The sequence below is a fragment of the Delphinus delphis genome, chromosome 19, assembly GCF_949987515.2.
Source record: "Delphinus delphis chromosome 19, mDelDel1.2, whole genome shotgun sequence".
NCBI classification, from domain to species: Eukaryota; Metazoa; Chordata; class Mammalia; order Artiodactyla; family Delphinidae; genus Delphinus; species Delphinus delphis.
This window is the reverse complement of record NC_082701.1, coordinates 15929492-15948751: the sequence shown is the minus strand read 5'-3', so window position 1 is coordinate 15948751 and position 19260 is coordinate 15929492. Positions and strand designations below refer to the sequence as shown.

Here is a 19260-nt window from a genome sequence, read left to right as displayed (position 1 = left end):
TTCCTGAAGGATCTTGGCTTCTGGGTGAAATCTGGGTGGGGCCGGGTAGGCTGTGGGAGCCTTTGCAGACTTTTAAGGCAGGGAGTGTCTGGTCCACATTTGTGATTCACCGAGATAGCTCTAGAGGCCGGCACCCGCTTTGGGGTGTGGCCTTGGGTCCGCAGCTTAGTCTCAGAGGTGCAAATTGAGGATAAACTCAACCCCATTGCGGGGTTGCTTTAAGGCTGGAGACCTGGCCTGGCTTAAAGGAGCGTCTCCTTAGGTTGGAGGGGCTACTGCAGGAGTCCAGTAGCCATGGGGTGAAGACGGGATTTGTACACGGAAAATACAGCAAAACCAGAAAAAAATCCACAAAACAGATAGTAAGAGCTTACAGAGCAAAACTTCTGCTTCTGACCGTTGAAGTGTTGCCAAAGGCTGATTCAGGGTCACTAGCCACCACTGTCTGTCCTCACCCCCTCGGGGGTCAGGAGCAAAGGTTTCAAACATTGGCACCCACATCTAGGGCGCCTCACCTCCAGCTCAGGGGGAGCCTGGGGCAGGCACCAGTTCCAGGGCTTCCCTTTCTGAAAGGAGGGCCACAGGGCCAGTGTGGGCAGGCCTCTCTGTGGCCCCCATCGGGACTGGCCCCTCACCAAGTCCTCTGTCCCCTGGATCTGCCCAGAGTGGCTGCTGTGGGGGGTTCTCCTCTGGGGCCTCACGGACCTGCAGGTATGTCTCTAGCCGTGGATTTCCTCTTTCATCCTGGCCCACATCTCTCTGCACGAGGTGTATTTTCTAGGCAGTTTCTTGGGTGGTTCTGCCTCCCGGGACTCATCACTCAAAGCGTGTCATTTTAGAGGCAGGCGCCGTCATGCCCCCAAAGCGTCCTCATTTCCTAAACTCCCTTCTTCCTACAGCCCTTGGGTCTGCACACCCACTAAACTCTTGTGTCCAAGGAGGCAGCCTTGGGTCTTAGCTCAGCGGCTGACGAGAGATGATCGATAGGTCTTGAGCCAAGGAGGGAGGCTGCTCAGGCCCTCAGCCCTTCCCCACTCTGCCAGGTCTCCAAGAGACAGTATGGCTGGACCCTGGAGCATCTCCCAGGATGGAGTGGATCCCAGTGGGGCGATGCTTCAAGTGGGTACATGCTTTCTTGCCCAGCCAGCAGAATCCTGTCCAAGCCTGATGTTGTGGGTGGTTTGGTAAAGTCTTGTTTTCTCTTGCCAAGACCCAAGTGAGAGCTTGTTTGCATCAGGTGCCTGCGGACCCTGATCCCTAGAGGGCGATCTTGAAATGCATGGAAATGGGAGTGAGGAAGGGCCTAAGGCCGGTTGGTTTCTCAGCTCTAGGGTTCAGGGAGAGGAGCTGGGGGTGGGGGTGGGGGGAGGATCAAGAGTAAAAACCCCAGCCAGGGGACGCCCGTCAGGCAGCGGTGAGTTCACGAGCGGCTGACCTGGGAGGCCCCGTGTCCCCACCCCCTTCATCCCGGACTAATGGAGCCACACTCCGTAGATGCTCTTTGAGACAGTGACGGCTGTGTCATTTATTAAGTGAGGTGGACACGCGCTAAGTTGTAATCTTACAGCAGGAAACCCCATTTACAGAGGAGGAAACTGAGGCTCCTGGGGCTGGTCTGTCCCGAATCCCCATCTGTCTCTCCGTGAGAGCCCCAGCTTGGGGGGGCTGTCCTGTCTTGGGTGGAATCTGCCACCACCTCCCGGGGCTTCAGCCACCCTGGGAGTTTTGTCTTTCCAGCATCATTCGGTATTCAGACCTGTCCTCGTGGGAAGGGCGGATCTGTGACAGGTTTGGGGAGGGGGTGACTTCCAGGCCCCTGCCTGTGTTGACACCCAGTGGGTCGGTTCCCGGGCTGGGCAGCTCGGTCCCTGAGCAGCGGCCTCTCTGGTGTCCGCAGACGTGTGGGCCAACGTGAAGGTGGAGTGCGAGCCCAGCTGGCAGCCCTTCCAGGGCCACTGCTACCGCCTGCAGGCTGAGAAGCGCAGCTGGCAGGAGTCCAAGAAGATGTGTCTGCGGGGCGGGGGCGACCTGCTCAGCATCCACAGCGTGGCGGAGCTGGAGTTCATCACCAAGCAGATCAAGCAGGGTGAGGGGCCGCGTCCCCCGCGCCCGTCCCATCCGCCCGGAGGCCCAGGGGCGGTCCCTCCCTCCCCTGCTGGTGCCGGAGGCTGACCTCCCCGTGTCCCCTCTCCCTGGCCGCACCCCAGAGGTGGAGGAGCTGTGGATCGGTCTCAACGATCTGAAACTGCAGATGAATTTTGAGTGGTCTGACGGGAGCCTCGTGAGCTTCACCCACTGGCATCCTTTTGAGCCCAACAACTTCCGGGACAGCCTGGAGGACTGTGTCACCATCTGGGGGCCGGTGAGAAGCCCCTCTCCCTGTCACGGGGCCCCCAGACCTAGCCTCAGTTTCCTCATCTGTCAGGGGAACTCTAATGGTGCCAACCTCAGAGGGTCACTGGGAGGATTAAAGGAGTGAGTTCTTGTGAAGCCTTAGGACGGTGCCTGGTGCCATCTTGGTCTCTTGCCAGCTGCACTTCCCCGCCTGCAGGTGGCGTCAGAACTCACATTATGTGGACATGCTCTGCAGGCAGGACTGCTCGGTGCCAGCCCTACCCAGCCCAGGGTCCTGCCCCCTCAAGAAATGATGGAGCTGTGACTGTTTGCCATAGCTTTGGCTCAGACAGTGTGGGTGGATGAAGGAATTGATCCAGGGCTTCAAGCAGAGATAAGTCTGGCCCTTAAAGAATGGACAAAGCTGTAGGGACAGACTACTTACTCCAGAGACAGGACATTCTGCCGTGAGATACAGCCAACAGTGCCAGCGACTGTGGAGACGTCTGGCTTAGAGGATGCTATTTAAAAATTTATGAACAATTATTTATTGAGCATCTGCTATGTGCCAGGCATTCTCCTGGGGGCTGGGACATATTAACACCTCTGCCCTCCAGATGCAGCTCAAGGCAGACAGAAACTGCTGGCTGGGTGCCCTGGACACAGGAGAGCTAAGGCAGTTAGGAGGGGCCGAGGACTAAGTTCCTCTTCAGCTCCGTCAGCTGAGGTGAGGGTCTGGGCACACGGCCCCTGCTCGCCCTGGATCTGCAGGCACTGGCTGGACGCCTTGCCGACCTGGGAATCTCATTTGTCTGTCCTGCTAACAGTCTTAGCCAGCTTGTCCTTCATGTTTATGAAATGAGCTGTAAGTAATTTAAGAGAGCACCTTTTTCCATTTAGACAGTGCTTGTCAAAGTTTCGAGGCATTTGCGCATCAACTCTGTGTGCTCTCATCAGCCCTGTGAGGCTTGTAGCACTAATCCTGCTTCCCCCATTTTCCAGCCTAGAGCACAGAGAGGTCAAGCTTCTTGCTCAGAATCACACAGCAAGTCAGAGGCACGGCCAGGTCTGGAAACCAGGTTCACTGAAGGGGTTTGGGAGATTTGGAGGAGATAGATTGAGACTCCCCCTTACCCTGTGTCCCTAGGAAGGTCGCTGGAATGACAGTCCCTGTAACCAGTCCCTGCCATCCATCTGCAAGAAGGCAGGCCAGCTGAGCCAGGGGGCCGCTGAGGAGGACCATGGCTGCCGGAAGGTGAGGGTGCTTCTGGAGCTGCCCCGGGTGAGGCCAACCAGAGGGGCTCCCAGGGGCAGGAGGGCAGGTGGAAGCCCGCAGCCTCCCATGGCATCGTCCCTTCCTCGGCATGCCCCCTCCTCCGCTCTCCAACCTGCTCCGTTCCAGGAGCGATGTTGGGTGAGGTGGGGTGGGGGGGAGAAGCTGTTGGGAAGAAGCAGAGCTCCCCCGCCACCCCTAGCCCTGAGCCCCCCTCCATGGAAAGCCACGGAGAACCCGGAGGTGGTGGTGGGCGGGCCCCCCCGGGCCCCCCCGTCTGGTTCAGTATCCCCTGAGTGGAGGCTGCTGGGGAGACCCTGGCCCTCTGTGCACCCCGGCCCCATCTTCCCGCCTCACTTGCTGGCATAGCGTGTGCTTGTCTGTCTCCTCAGGAGGAACGGGGCCATGCGGTGTCTCCGCCCCTGGGCTCTCGCCCCAGGGAGGGAAGGGATTAGGACTGAATGGGGGGAATGAATCAGTGGGGGGGGCGGAGGTATGAAAGAGGGTGAGGGTGGGTGATGGATCTGTTTCCCTCCTCCAGCCGCCCGCCCGCCCCACCCCTCGCCGCCCCCAGAGGAGCAGGGGTGTGAGCAGTGTGGACACACGTGGGGAGGCTGCTCTTCAAGCCCACTTGGTTGTGTTTTGGCCCCTGGCGGCTCCATCTGCAGAGGCCCCGCTCACGTACACACATACGCACGTAGACATGCACAATATACACATACACATAAACACACACATAACACACACGTATGTACGTACACACACAAATACATGCACATGTACACATACACACACACACACACACACACACACACACACACACACGCCACTTTCTCCTCTGCGCTGGTTCCTGCCCTGGGGGCTGCCTTGCTCTCTCTCCCAAGCTCCAGCCCCCACCCCCAGGGATCCCACTTGAAGGCTTCCTGGAGGCAAAGGCCCTGGCAGGCACCTGGTGTCATCTTAGGAGGAACAGGGCTGTGGCAGGGACAGACACAACCTCTGTGGTGTGGGTTCCGGTCTGGGCTCTGCCTGCACTGTCTGTACAAAATCGAGCCACGTACTTCTGAGCCTCAGGTCCTCACCTGCAAGGCAAGAGCAGAGAGGCCCTCAGGTGGCCCAGGGGACAAGGGGTCGGGGGGGTGAAGCCTCCCCGGCCTCACGGGGAGGGGGGTAACGAGCCAGCCATGTAGGAGGGGTGGTCGCTCTTCCGCAGCTTTGCTGCCCCTCGCCGAGGGTCTGTCCCGCCTGCTCGCGGGCCAGGCGCATCCTCCGTGTCCTCCAGCTTTTCCAGGCCCCCGAGGATTGCCCAGCCCCCTCCACATCCTGGCAGCTCTCCCAGCTTTCTGGCTCTGGGTTCCCAGCCAACTGGCAGTTTTCCCACTGCATCTCTTGGTTCAAACACCCAAGCGAGGAACCCGGTGGGCCATTCATCTTTCGTGGCCAGGCCACAGGCCGGGTGACTGGCTGTCTCCCAGTCAGCCACCCGTGGGCCATGCTTACGCCCCGGGCCTGGCAGTTGTGGGTAACGGTAGGGAGGGGAGCGTGGAGTGACAAGGTGCAGAACACAGCACAGGAAGAGCCGGCTCTGGTGTCAAACCAGTCCCCTCTGTTCTGTGCCCAAGCCTGCAGAAAATTCAGTGGTGCCACTGATAGCACCTGCACCCCAGGATTTATGGGTGAGAAAGGAGAGTCCTCCCCCCAGACACCCCTTTTCTGCCCACTCTCTTGAGCCAGGGTTGGACGTGGCACAGCCCATCCTGCTACTGGCTGGGAGAGGACCAGGTGACCTACAGTGAGGCCCGGCGCCTGTGCACCGACCACGGCTCTCAGCTGGTCACCATCACCAACAGGTACAGGAGAGGGACCAGCCCTCCCCTATGTCCTGGCCTAATGTGGTCCCTCCTCCAAAGGGGGCAGCATCCTGCCATCCAGTGCAGAGGGACTCGAGTCCTTTGAGCTTCAACAGGCTCCAGGGCCTTTTTCTAATATTGTCACCAGAATGACTCCTGTTTATTAAGCGACCCCAGCATGGGACAGGTCCTGGGCAGGGGCAGGGGCAGGGACAGGTCCTGGGCAGGGGCAGGAACAGGCGTAGGTGTGGGCTGGATGCCCCGAAGAGACCTTGGCTCTGTCTGATTATCTCTCTCCTCAGCAAGGCATGGAGGTGAAGACAGTAGAAGGGGACCTGGGTGGCTGTGTGTCAGCTGCAGGGTCCCCAGGGGTCCCCACTTCCCTGAGCAAGTTTCTTTTTTAAAGCATTTCTTAATTTTTTTAAATTAATTTATTTTATTTTATTTATTTTTGGCTGCATTGGGTCTTCATTGCTGTGCACGGGTTTTCTCTAGTTGCAGCGAGCAGGGGCTACTCTTTGTTGCGGTGGGCGGGCTTCTCATTGCAGTGGCTTCTCTTGTTGCGGAGCACGGGCTCTAGGCACGCGGGCTTCAGTAGTTGTGGCTCGCGGGCTTCCCTAGTTGTGGCTCGCGGGCTGTAGAACGCAGGCTCCGTAGTTGTAGCGCACGGGCTGAGTTGCTCTGCGGCATGTGGGATCTTCCCCGACCAGGGCGCGAACCCTTGTCCCCTGCGTTGGCAGGCAGATTATTAACTATTGCGCCACCCAGGGAGCCCCCTGAGGAAGTTTCTGACTGGGTGCAGCACCCAGGCTCCTGGAGCAGGGCATCTGGCCTGTAGCCCAGGGAGTGGTGGGGGGCGAGCTCCCTGCCTCGACCAGCCTCTCTCCCGCAGGTTCGAGCAGGCCTTTGTCAGCAGCCTTATCTACAACTGGGACGGCGAGTATTTCTGGACGGCCCTGCAGGACCTCAACTTCACCGGCTCCTTCCGCTGGCTCAGCGGGGATGAGGTCATGTACACCCACTGGAACCGGGACCAGCCCGGTGAGCCCCTCCTCCACAGCGCCCGCACAGCCCCCTCCTTGGACTTTCCTTGGTGAAGCCAGGAGGCCGCGGTGGACCAGCCCTGCCACGACCGAGACCCAGGGCTTCATGGGAAACAGATCATTCGTACAGTGTGGTGATGTGGTTATAGGAGGACAGGCTCTGGAGCCAAACTGCCCGGCTCAGATCCTGATTGTGCAGTTTATTAGCTGTGCATCTTTGAGCCTCAGTTTCCTCATCTGTCCAATGGGGATAATGGTACTTTCCTCACAGGGTTGACATGAGGCTTGAATGAGTTAATACACGTAAAGCCCTTAGAGTAGTGAGCATACAGGTGCTCGCTATTACTGTTAGCATTTTAAATTTGTCTTTTTTAACCTTTTCAAGAACCTGATGAGGCAGATGATGAAACAGGCTCAGAGAGGTTAAGCAAGTTGCCTAAGGTCTCACAGGAGCAAACATAGAGCTAGGCCTCTGCCCCCATTTCCTTCCTCCCCACTGGGCCCCGACTCCACAGAGCATGTCCCTGCAGAGATGGCTAAGCTGATTCCTGGTGCGAGGGCCGTGATGGTGCCCCTCGGGGATGTGAGGGAGGACTGGTGAGTCCTCTTCAGCATGTGGGTCTCCCTTCTCCCTCCTCCAGGGTACAGCCGTGGGGGCTGCGTGGCCCTGGCCACGGGCAGCGCCATGGGGCTGTGGGAGGTGAAGAATTGCACGTCGTTCCGGGCTCGTTACATCTGCCGGCAGAGCCTGGGCACGCCAGTGACGCCTGAGCTGCCTGGACCAGACCCCACACCCAGCCTCACCGGCGCCTGCCCCCAGGGCTGGGGCTCAGACCCCAAACTCCGGCACTGCTATAAGGTAGGCAGCCTGTTGGCCTGGGGTCGGGGGAGAGAAACAAGAGCAAAGAGGCAGCACCCCTGGCAGGGTGGGTGGCCCCAGTGGGACCCAGCCATGATCCAGGCAGGCGGGCCCTGGAGAAACTTACAGACAACAGACAGAGGTACTTTCTGTTGAAACCCTTTTGTCAGTGGCATCTGAGGCCTGGTGCATAGTAGGTGCTCAATAAATATTTGAGGAGTTGAAGAAACCCCAGAGACCATCGGTTGCGGAGGTTCCCAAATGTTGGGGCCAGGCTGGCCGCTCTCTAGAGTTGCCTGGGGAGCCCGAGTTAAACAACTCTTCCAGGCTGTCACTATGGAGACTGGGATTAAGTGGGTTGTAGTGGGGCTTGGTAACCTGTGTTTTTAAACCCTGCTGGGTTTGGGAACCACTGAGGTAGTCCAGGGTCTTTTAATTACAGGAAGAAGCTGAAGTCCAGGGAGGGGAAGGGACTTGCCCACAGCAAATTGTGGCTCTGCTGGGATAAGAGCCCTGATTGCCCCGCTGGTTAGGGGGACCATCTCTGGGAGATGTCTGTGCCAGTTCCCCTCCCCTGGGGCTCCCTCTCTGATGAGCAGGATTGTCCAGTGAGGCCCCAGCCCCCTTCCCCACTCATGTCCTGGGAGGGCAGGTGTCCCGTGGGGAGCTGGGCTGGGGAACAGCTTGGACTCTGCTCCTGCAGGTGTTCAGCGCGGAGCGGCTGCAGGACAAGAAGAGCTGGGTCCAGGCCCAGAGGGCCTGCCAGGAGCTGGGGGCCCAGCTGCTGAGCCTGGCCAGCTATGAGGAGGAACATTTTGTGGCCAATATGCTCAACAAGATCTTCGGGTACTGAGCCTGGGGCGGTGGCCCCTATGCACATGAGTCGGGCTCTTGCGTTTGCTGGGCAGGGTTAAGGCGACCCCAGGGCGGTCGGTTCCAGGGCTTGGAATGACCTGTGCATCTGCTACTAATGCCAGGCCCATCCTGACCCCCCCTCAAGTAACCCTGGTCTCCCTGGAGTCGGAGACCCTGGGTTGCTCACCAGAGCCAGCAACACCCCCTGAGACTCACAGACTTTTACACAAGTAACCGCCCTCACCATCCCTCCTTCTCCATGGCAAAACCTCCAGGCTGATCCAAGTGAGCGCCCCCTCCTGCAACCCTACACCATCCCACAATAGCCCACACGTTCTCAATAAACAGCGTTTTTTGAGAGACAGGAATAGAAAGGCTACAAAAGTGAGCATCTGCCCGCGGGGTCCCTCCAGATCCCTGTCTCTGTCCTGTGGGTTCCTGGGACATACAGCCCTACAGTCCCTTAGCCTTGGGAAAAATCCAAATGGATCCAGGCTTCCTGACACCTCAATTCCAGGGATATCTCCTCCCAGCAAACAGCACAATTACATTATTTGACTAGTAATTATAATAGCTCGTGTCAGTTGCTTCTCACCATGTACCAGGTACTGCACTAAACATTTAATCCACGTTCAAGACTCTTCTCAATCCTAAGTACACATTATCCCTTGCGGGCTGTTAGAGAGGTTGGGTTTTTTTACCCAAGGTCACAGAGCTGGTCCCTGGGTGACCCACGACCGGAATCCAGGTGTATCTGATTCCACGGCCCCAGGTCTATTCACCGTCCCCATCGGCTGCCTAAAGTGAAAGCCTGCAATCTTGCTGGCAGGGCAAACCCCACCCAAAGGAAAGCAAGGGAAGGGAGCCAGGCCACCTGCCCGCAGCGAGCGTGGCGCCTGGCCCAGCTAGCCCAGTTCTCTCTGGGGAGAGCTTTTTAAGGGTGGCCCCAACAGTGTTTTGCCCGGTGAGTGTGAAGCCCAGTTCGAGAGGCCCCAGGTCCTTGGGACTGCCCAGGTCACAAATGCAAGGGGCCCCTATAACTCTCATCCCCATGTCTTCTGTCTTCACCCCCGGGTTGTGCTAAAGTGAGTCAGAGCCCGAGATCCACGAGCAGCACTGGTTCTGGATCGGCCTGAACCGTCGAGACCCCGGAGCGGGGCACAGCTGGCGCTGGAGCGATGGACTAGGGGTGAGGGGGCTTGGAGGAGGCGGGGCAGGTGGGCGGAGCCTGGGAGGGCGAGGTTTGGGTGTGGGCGTGGTCTTTTGGAGGTGCGCGAGGTTTAGTAGAGGCAGCGCCTCTGGCCAGAGCTGGCAGGTAAGGGAAAGGGGGTGGGGACCGTCTAGCCCAGGTTGGGGGTTCCTAGCTTATGCCATGTCTCTGGTTGGTCTGTTCTGGGGGGGTGGGTGCAGCCTGCGCCTGGTGCCTGAAACCCCTCTCCCCTTCCGACCTCATCAGTTCTCTTACCACAATTTCGACCGGAGCCGGCACGACGATGACGACATCCGGGGCTGTGCAGTGCTCGACCTGGCCTCCCTGCAGTGGGTAGCCATGCAGTGCGAGACGCAATTGGACTGGATCTGCAAGATCCCTCGAGGTTGGGTGGGGCGGCGCTGGCGGAGCGGGCATGGGACGAAGGGCGGAGGGGGCGGGGGTCCAGGGAAGGGGCACCTTTCCCTGCAGCGTCTCTGTCCCTGTTGTCCCCATAGGCGCGGACGTGCGGGAGCCTGACGGCAGCCCGCAAGGTGAGGCACCCCTCTCCCCACGGCGGCCCGGAGGGGGGAAGGGGCGTCACCTCCCGGGCAGGGCCTGGCCGGGACAGGACGAAGGGGCTTAAGGGCTTGAGCCGAGGGAAAGGTGATGGGGGCACCCTACTGGCCCAGGTCGGATGGGCTCGCAGGCCCGCCTGCCTAGGCTGCCCTGGACCCGCCTTGTCCTCCTTGGGCTGGGCGGGCAGGCAGCCCCAGCCTGGCCTCCATCCCCACGCCCCCTCCGCCCCCGCAGGCCGACGGGAATGGCTGCGTTTCCAGGAGGCGGAGTATAAATTCTTCGAGCACCACTCCACGTGGGCGCAGGCGCAGCGCATATGCACGTGGTTCCTGGCCGAGCTGGTCTCCGTGCACAGCCAGGCGGAGCTGGACTTCCTGGGGCACAACCTGCAGAAGGTGGGCAGGCTAGCGAGCAGGGAGGGCAGGCCCGGGAGCCAGGGAAAGGGCCTGCCATCCCTCACCTGCCTGCCCGGCTTCCCCTAGTTTTCTCGGGGCCAAGAGCAGCACTGGTGGATCGGCCTGCATACTTCAGAGAGCGACGGGCGCTTCAGGTGGGAGCCCTGGAGGGGCAGCGGGTGTGGATGGGCAGCGGGGCGCATGCGTGTATGGCGAGCCTCAACCCAGGCTGGAGGTAGGCAGGCGGCACAGCATATAGAGACAGACAGATTGGATTTGAATCCAGCCCTGCCCTCCACTGGCTATGTGGCCTTGAGCAAGTGAGTTAACCTTTCTGGGCCTCGGTTTTCTCACCTGAGAATGAAACGAGGCCTGCCTGGTAGGATCATTGTGAGAATTAGAAATGAGGTATGTGAATCCTTAGCATGGCATCCAGCACGTTATCGGGCAGTAAGTAATGGCAGCTCATTATTATGCTGGGGTCACTCATGAATAAGGTCGCCTCAGGACATGGGCAAGAACATAGGATGGTCCGGAGGGGCCTCTGTGTATTCACGGCCCACCTACCATGTGTGAGGCGTGGAAGGCCCAGGAGCACATGGGTGTCTGAGCGTAGCGCTGCCCTTGGACCCCTGCTCTGGGATCCTTAGACTTCTTTTCTAGTTAGAGAAACGGATGCCCAGGAAGGCTGGCCCTTACCTGGAGGCGCCAGGTCCTTGGGTTCTAGCTGCACTGAGCTCAGTAGCCCCACTCCTCAGCCTACGACCACTGAGCCCCTGGTGTTGGGCTCTGGTCCCTGCCCCCTCATTGCTGCATACAGGGGAGCACGGTGCCCAGTGCTGGAGTCACCCCTGCTCGGTGCCATTGCAGATGGACAGATGGTTCCGTTATAAACTTCATCTCCTGGGCACCCGGCAAGCCTCGGCCCATAGGCAAGGACAAGAAGTGCGTGTACATGATGGCCAGCCGAGGTGAGCACAAGATGGGGCAGAGAGGGTGCAGAAGCTGAGGGGAGGGTGGGTGTTGGGGGCAGTGAGGTGAGCCTGCGCAGGGGCCCTAGGTCTCTTCTCATTCTCTGTTCCCACAACCCAAGAAGGGCTAGACCCAGAGAGGGGAGGGCCTGTCCCTGTGATCCAGCAGCCACAGAGGCCAGGGTGCTGGCAGCCATGCCCTGCCCTTGGGGTGATTCCTGTTCTCTTTCTGCAGAGGAGTGGGGGGACCAGAGGTGCATGACAGCCTTGCCCTACATCTGCAAGCGCAGCAACAGCACCAGAGAGCAGCAGCCCCCAGACCCACAACCCACAGGTGGCTGCCCCCCTGGCTGGAGCCAGTTCCTCAACAAGGTAGGAAGTGGAGAGGGGGCACCCAAGGCGAAGGCTGGGCCTCAGGAGTCCTCGCCCTTTGGCAGCATCAAAGTCATGGCCTCTTGCCTGTACCCACCACCCTCTCTTCTGCATGGCCCCAGTGCCAGGGCCAGACTCCTTGGAAACTAAGTCAGCGTAGTAACACCTTCTCATTCACCAGGTAATGAGGTTGCCCGTATAGTTTGGTGAGTTTCCTAGATCCCTGGTCGCCAAACATCTGCTTTTTTTTTGTTTGTTTTCTGTTTTTTTTTTGGAGGCAACAGTGCAGCCTGTGAGATCTTAGTTCCCCGACCAGGGATCAAACCCGTGCCCCTGACATTGGGAGTGCAGAGTCTTAACCGTTGGACTGCCAGGAAAGTCCCCAAACACCTTGATAATGAATTCCTATTAAAATGTTGAACATACAAAGTACGTGTGTGTGCATTACATATGTGTGTGTAAGCAAATATATATTTACTTACATACTAATGTGACTGACATCATATATAGTTAAATAGACACAAGAACAAAACAATATAAACCATGAGCGAGAGATTTTTAAATAGTATTTTTAAGTTTTCAAAATTTTCCTTTTAGTGGTATGAAAAAATTTTTGCGCTCACTCAAAATTTATCAATTATAATAATTGTTACTATTTAAATAATTTTGATAAGAGCAAAGTGACTGCATATTCTTCATTACTTGAAAAAATCTTGGTTTGACGCTTTGTGATTCAGACTTCACAGGTCTTGTTTGAAGTTCAATTTTTTTTTTTTTTTTTCTGGCCATGTGGCATGTGGGATCTTAGTTTCCCGACAAGGGATCGAACCCACGTCCCCTGCATTGGAAGCACAGAATCTTAACCACTGGACCGCCAGGGAAGTTCCCTGAAGTTCAGATTATTTTAACACATGGATTGAATGGTTGTTGTAGACGGAAAGATTACCTCACGAAGACAAATAGATCAAGATGAAGAAAGGTCATCCATCATTGGCTGGGCTTTCTAAGTCCTTCTCCCTATTTTCCAGTCCTTCTACAAATTAAACAAAGGTTTTTGTTTAAAAATTGGTCCGTTTCTGCATTTAAACTCATCTGCCTTATAAACTAATCAGAAGAGCTGATTAAAAGAGTTAAAAAAAAATCCTTGGAAGATTTTTTAAAAACAACATTTAGAAAATTCTCTTCCCAAGCGTTTTGAGTGTGCAGCTAGGAAAGTTTGAGACAATAAAATGAATTCGAATGGATATGCATCTAAATGCGTTTTCAAAATGTTCCCTCTAGAGAGTGAGTTTCTTTCCAGAAGTGGTTACTTCCTGACCCTGCAGCTCATTCATCAGACCTGATTAGACCTTCATTGTTTTTACCTAGTGGCTGAAAGCACTTACCCCAGACGGAGAAGGGCACTATTTCCTTGTGGTTTCATTATAAGCTTCGATCCATGCCTTCTTTGCAGGACATTGTAAGACCGCTTAACCCCTATTGTGAGGATTAGATTAGTTAACGCTAGATAACATAATCCATAAATCTTTGTCATACGTTCGCTTGCAGCCCGCCCATCGTGTCCTGGAGCGCTCACTGTCTTCAGAATATCCAAGCGAATATTACACCTGTTCTGCGTTTAAAAAAAAAAAAAAAAAAAAAAAAAAGAGTAAGACGTGTATTATTAACATCTTGGGGAAAAAAACAAAAAATGAAACTAAAACTCAGCCATACTCTGCAGAGATGACCCCTATCAATATTTGTTACTCACTTCCTGACTTTTCCCATGTAATTGAGATTATGCTAAATAACACAATTGTGTCGCCAGCTTTTCTTTCTCAGTATTATATTTTCAGCATTTCCCCATGTCATTAAATGTTTCCAAAAGCTTAATTATGACTTCTTCCACCTAATTGAAAACAAAATATATTTCATATATGTAATTGGCCCTTTGCTTAATTTGTTAGCATCATGGTAACGATACAGTAACTCTGTCAAAAGCCTTTGGAGTATGCGAAGCTGAGAGCCAGACAGACCTTGTCCCCAGGCATGGCCCAGGCGGTGCCCTCACAAGCAGTAGAGCATTTGGTGGCCCGGAGAAATCTTCCCACTTAAAAACTCCCCACAGTGTGGGCAAGTGTACGTGAATCCGCTGTGCCCGGTTGAGAGGGTGCCGGAGACCACCGGTCAAGGAGACCCAGATGGCCTGGTTCTCATGCTTTTCTCTCACAGCCCCCGAGCCTCCCCAGGGCCTGCGGCCGAGGGCTCCGCAGCGGAGTTTCTGGGTGTGTGGGACAGGGAGGTGGAGCAGGATGCCATGCCTCCCCCTCCGCCCCACAGTGTTTCCGAATCCAGGGCGAGGACCCCCAGGACCGGGTGAAGTGGTCAGAGGCACAGTTCTCCTGTGAACAGCAAGAGGCCCAACTGGTCACCATTGCAAACCCCTTAGAGCAAGGTAGGGCCAGCCCATGGGGAGGCCCCGTGATCCTCTGACACCATCCCCCCAGAGGGCTAGAGCAGAGCGAGGAGGGGGCTGCCCTGTCGCTCATCACTCTCTCTCCTGGGGGACTGTAGCATTCGTCACAGCCAGCCTGCCCAATGTGACCTTTGACCTTTGGATTGGCCTCCATGCCTCGCAGAGGGACTTCCAGTGGGTAGAGCAGGAGCCTCTGCGGTACACCAACTGGGCCCCCGGGGAGCCCTCTGGCCCTAGCCCTGCCCCCAGCGGCAACATACCGGTGAGGAAGCCCCTCCCCACTCTCTCCTTTGCCCTCCACCCCCACCCTGCCCTGCAGCGCTTGCCTGGGGACCCCCTTCCAGCCTCTTTGCTCATAGTACAGCTTTCTGGGGGCAGTGGCACAAGCGGGCAGCTGCCGGGGCTCCCCTGAGCAGCTCCTTCCCCCCAGACCAGCTGTGCGGTGGTCCTGCACAGCCCCTCAGCTCACTTCACTGGCCGCTGGGATGATCGGAACTGCGCGGAGGAGACACACGGCTTCATCTGCCAGAAGGGCACGGGTACGTGTCACCGGGGAACCCGGAAACCCCAGCCCGGGACTGGATTCCGTGGGCCATGCCCTGAGGAATGAGACATGGTCCTTGACCTCAGAGGGCCCCTGGGGCCACCCCCAGAGTCTAGTCTGCTCGGGAAGCAGATGGGCAGAAAGGCCAGGCGCCAATCAGAGGGAAGGGCAGTGGGCACCAAGGGGTCTCAGAAGGAAGGTTTGGGGTTTGGAGGGCTGACCGGGGAGAGCTAGACACTGGGCATGCCTGGTGGCAGGGGCCCTGAGGTTCTGTGTCTGAGGTTCCTGCAGCTCTGTGCAGGGGTCCCTCTGCCCTGGATTCATGGTCGAGCTCTAGGTTGCTCATCCCTTTATTAGCAAGAACATATTGTTACTAATAACAGCAATGACCGACACTGAGCCAGGCACTGTGCCCAGAGGAGAGTTGGTCTCTGCCTGATGTCCGGCGCTCCCCCCTCCCGGCCTCATGCCTGGGGATGGGGTGATGGGGGCAGAGCCCGGCCTGAGCCCTGCCCCCTTCCCTGTAGACCCCTCCCTGAGCCCATGCCCAGCAGCATCGCTCCCTGCCCCGGGCACTGAGCTCTCCTACCTCAACGGCACCTTCCGGCTGCTGCAGAAGCCGCTGCGCTGGCACGATGCCCTCCTGCTGTGTGAGAGCCGCAACGCCAGCCTGGCGCACGTGCCTGACCCCTACACCCAGGCCTTCCTCACGCAGGCTGCCCGAGGGCTGCGCACGCCACTCTGGATCGGGCTGGCCAGTGAGGAGGTGGGCACCGGGCTGGACCCACTCCCCTGATTTCCCTCCCTGCCTCCCCCTAACCCTGTGCCTTACCTGCTCCCTGACCCGGCTGGTCCCCTTCCTCCCACCCTGATGGCTGTCTGTGCCCAGGGCTCCCGGCGGTACTCCTGGGTCTCGGAGGAGCCGCTGAGCTATGTGAGCTGGCAGGACTGGGAGCCCCAGTACCCGGGGGGCTGCGCCTACGTGGATATGGATGGGGCCTGGCGCACCACCAGCTGTGACACCAAGTTGCAGGGGGCTGTGTGTGGAGTTAACGGAGGTGAGTGCCCACCCGCTGGGGCCGAGGGGTGGGCTGGGGGTAGGCTGACCCTGGGAGGACCCTGGGCCACTTTCTCAATCCTGCACCCCCATAGGGCCCCCTCCTCCCCGAAGAATAAGCTACCACGGCAGCTGTCCCCAGGGGCTGGCGGACTCGGCGTGGATTCCCTTCCGGGAGCACTGCTACTCCTTCCACATGGAGCTGCTGCTGGGCCACAAGGAGGCGCTGCAGCGCTGCCAGAGAGGTGGGCCGGGTGGGCGAGAGCCCATGTGTGGGCATTCCAGGTGGCGACTCCTCTCGTGGACACTCAAAGCCCCTGTGAATGCAGTCCCCGTGCTGCGGTCTACCTGTCGGCAGCCCTCACACATAAGTGCCCCTCACGTTGCAATACGCACAGACCACCCGTGACATGACGTGTGTGACTATAACCCCCTTCCCTCCACGCACGACTCCACGCCATCGTCTCCTCTGGCTGCCAGGGAAGAGGGCGGGGGCCTCTCTGGAGGGCTCTGCTACCCCGGGGAGACCCGTCTGCCCTGACGTGAGCCTCCTTTGTGTCCAGAGGGTGGGGTGGTCCTGTCCATCCTGGATGAGATGGAGAACGTGTTTGTCTGGGAGCATCTGCAGAGCTCTGAGGGCCAGAGTCGGGGCGCCTGGCTGGGCATGAACTTCAACCCCAAAGGTGGGTCCCTGTGTGTAGGATCAGGATGGGGAGGCCTCAGGCGGCAGGGGTGATGCCCTCCAGCGGGGCTTGGTGGAGGTGAGGGCCTGAGGAAGGTGGGAGTTGATCCTAGAACAGGCCTGCTCTCTCCCACCTGCTCCAGAGAACAGGCCTGCTCTCTCCCACCTGCTCCCACCTACCCGCCCCTGCAATGCCCCCTCAGTGCCTTCTTCCCCCAGGAGGTACGCTGGTCTGGCAGGACAACACAGCTGTGAACTACTCCAACTGGGGGCCCCCGGGCCTGGGCCCCAGCATGCTGAGCCACAACAGCTGCTACTGGATCCAGAGCAGCAGCGGGCTGTGGCGCCCGGGCGCCTGCACCAACATCACCATGGGTGTCGTCTGCAAGCTCGCCCGAGGTGAGCGCCCGGCAGGCACACCCGCGGCTTCCTGCCACCCCCAGGCATCTGGTGCTGGCTGGGGGCCTGACTGCTTCTTGTTCTGCAGACAATGCAGTGGATGGGAGAGAATAGACAGGCCTGGGGCCCGCCGGGACCTTCCCCTGGGATTAATTAGTCTGTAGGACTGGGCCTTGCTGCACATTTCCAGACTAGACAGCAAACCCGTCATTTTGTAGTGGTTAAAGGCAGGGATGGGGTTCAAGCCCAGGCCAAACCATTTGCCAACTCTGTGACCTTGGGTAAGTCATTCAAACTCTGTGGCCTCAGTTTACACATATGTAAAATGGGGTAATAAGAGTACGTATAAGGGGATTAAATGAGCAAGCGAAGTGCCTGGGCCTGCAGAAAATGTTCTTACGTGTTTGCTTATTATTATCATATTATCACTGCTACTGTTATTAACTGGTTCCTCCTCTGCCGCAGCTGAGGAGAGCAGCTTCTCCCCATCAGGTGAGTCACAGGCAGGGCTGAGACTAGCCCTGTCCTCCTTCCCCCCCTTGTTCCGGGCGGCGGGGGCCGTAGCGGGGCTTCTGAGCGGGGGTTCTTCTTGCTGCAGCAGCCCTCCCGGGGAGCCCTGCGGCCCTGCTGGTGGTGCTGATGGCGGTGCTTCTGCTCCTGGCCCTGCTGACGGCGGCCCTGATCCTCTACCGGCGACGACAGGGCGTCGAGCGCGGGGCTTTCGAGGGCGCCCGCTACAGCCGCAGCTCCTCCGGCCCCGGCGAGGCCACTGAGAAGAACATCCTGGTGTCAGACATGGAGATGAACGAGCAGCAGGAGTAGAGCCAAGGGCGTGGGCGGGGCCGGGGCAGGAGGAGCTGGGTCCGCCGGGCCCGCCCCCAGCTACAGTCCAGTCGGCCCATGGAGGGGTGCCCTTGGGAGCTGCCGTGGGGAGCTGGGGCTGGCAGGGCCTGGGCTGGTGGGCTTCCTCCCTCCCACGAGGGCTGGGCTGAGACCTGGCTGAGTGCAGCGTGGCGTTTCCCTTTGGGGGGGTCTTAAGGTCTTGTCACCCAGGCCTGTGCCCCCATGGTAACCAGAGGCAGGACGGGAGCCCCTTTCTGCCTCTTCCTCCCCGGGCCCGCCTGCCCAGGCCTGTGCCCCAGGCCCCAGGACCTGCTTCTCGCTGCAGAGTCTGAGGAACCTGCCCTGAGCCCTCAGCCGGCCTCTTGCTTCTCTCCTTCCCTGGCAGCCTCAGCTCTGAGCCCCTCACGCCAGCTCCTTTCCCTCCCTGCCCCCCTTGTCACACAGCCCTCCCTTCTGAGCCAGGGCCCTGGGGTTTGGGGAGCCCTCTTGCTCTTGGTGGGGGTCGGCTGAGGGGGCCGAGCATTTGTCACTCCTGTGCCTGCTGGGGTGGCCGTGGGACATGGCAGGGGGGCCTGGGCCGGATGGAGAACAAGAGCATCACTGTGGCGTCAGCTGGGCTTGGGCTGGAGACAGGACAGGGGAGAGACACCCTGACTTCCTGGGGGTGACCAGGCTGGGCTGGGTGTCATCTCCTGCCGGCCGGGGGGAGGGCTGTGTCCCTAAAGAGTCCCCTGTGGGGACCAAAATAAGTTCCCTAACGTTTCCAGCTCCTGGCTCTAGTTTGGAGAGAGAGGTGGTGTTTGGCCAGGGTCCTAGGGGCTTCAGAAGCGAGAGCCCAGGGACGCCCTCTAGTGGGGCCCAGAAGAAGAGCGCCTGAGTCCCCCGAGTGGCCCCATGCGGGTGGAGCCGAGCCACCCAGCACCTTTCCAAGAGGCCGAAATCCCAGCAGGAGTCACCAGTCCTGGTGCCGCGACCCAGGACAATGTGAACATGGACTCGAAGACATGGTCCTTTTTTGTAGTTCTTAATTTTTTTAATGTGCCATTATTGTTTTAAAAAAGAGAAAAAAGAAAAGCAAACAAATAAAACACCTTTAAGAGGCTTGAGAGAGAAGGGTTCCTGCTCTGTCCTGCTGTGAGCCTTGTCCTTCATATCTTTTCAAGATAAATATCTTTTTGGGGGGCTTGCATCCATTTTGCCTCTGCCTCGGGACCACACCCTTCTCTCTGTTCCTGGGAATGTGTGAGGGTTGAGGGCTCTGGAGCTGCCGGACAACAGTGTGAGCTTGTGCAACTTGGCTCACCTTTCAATGTGTAAGACGGGAGAGCAGGACGCATCTCCTAGGGTTCCTTTAAGGATGTTTGAGGATTAAATGAGATCACCTGTGCAAAGCAGTCGGCGCCTTCGAGCTCGTGCAGTAATTGCCCCATAAACGTCAGCTGTTACTGCTGTTTCTGGGCTGCAGCTCCCAGGGGAGCGTGTGAGGCGCCCAGGTCAGCCAGGGGCGGGGGACGCATACCACCATCCTTCCAAGGCAGTCGACAGACCTGCATTTGAGCT

At 58.1% G+C, this 19260-nt stretch overlaps 1 protein-coding gene across 1 annotated transcript in view; it reads left to right on the top strand.

Annotated features, from left to right (window-relative positions):
- MRC2 (mannose receptor C-type 2) overlaps window positions 1-18946 on the top strand; it is a 54640-nt gene extending 35694 nt beyond the window's left edge. Inside the window, exons 7-30 of the mRNA XM_059998661.1 lie at window positions 1898-2086; window positions 2208-2362; window positions 3482-3589; window positions 5342-5457; window positions 6350-6498; window positions 7142-7359; window positions 8063-8205; window positions 9301-9403; window positions 9671-9809; window positions 9922-9957; window positions 10217-10377; window positions 10465-10532; window positions 11248-11348; window positions 11584-11720; window positions 14040-14154; window positions 14274-14437; window positions 14606-14714; window positions 15247-15485; window positions 15609-15777; window positions 15872-16021; window positions 16340-16459; window positions 16678-16857; window positions 17323-17349; window positions 17459-18946. Of these exons, the coding sequence (XP_059854644.1) occupies window positions 1898-2086; window positions 2208-2362; window positions 3482-3589; window positions 5342-5457; window positions 6350-6498; window positions 7142-7359; window positions 8063-8205; window positions 9301-9403; window positions 9671-9809; window positions 9922-9957; window positions 10217-10377; window positions 10465-10532; window positions 11248-11348; window positions 11584-11720; window positions 14040-14154; window positions 14274-14437; window positions 14606-14714; window positions 15247-15485; window positions 15609-15777; window positions 15872-16021; window positions 16340-16459; window positions 16678-16857; window positions 17323-17349; window positions 17459-17679 (3317 nt within the window). The 3' untranslated portion in view covers window positions 17680-18946. The remainder of the gene's footprint in view (window positions 1-1897; window positions 2087-2207; window positions 2363-3481; window positions 3590-5341; window positions 5458-6349; window positions 6499-7141; window positions 7360-8062; window positions 8206-9300; window positions 9404-9670; window positions 9810-9921; window positions 9958-10216; window positions 10378-10464; window positions 10533-11247; window positions 11349-11583; window positions 11721-14039; window positions 14155-14273; window positions 14438-14605; window positions 14715-15246; window positions 15486-15608; window positions 15778-15871; window positions 16022-16339; window positions 16460-16677; window positions 16858-17322; window positions 17350-17458) is intronic.
- Window positions 18947-19260: the final 314 nt, after the last annotated feature.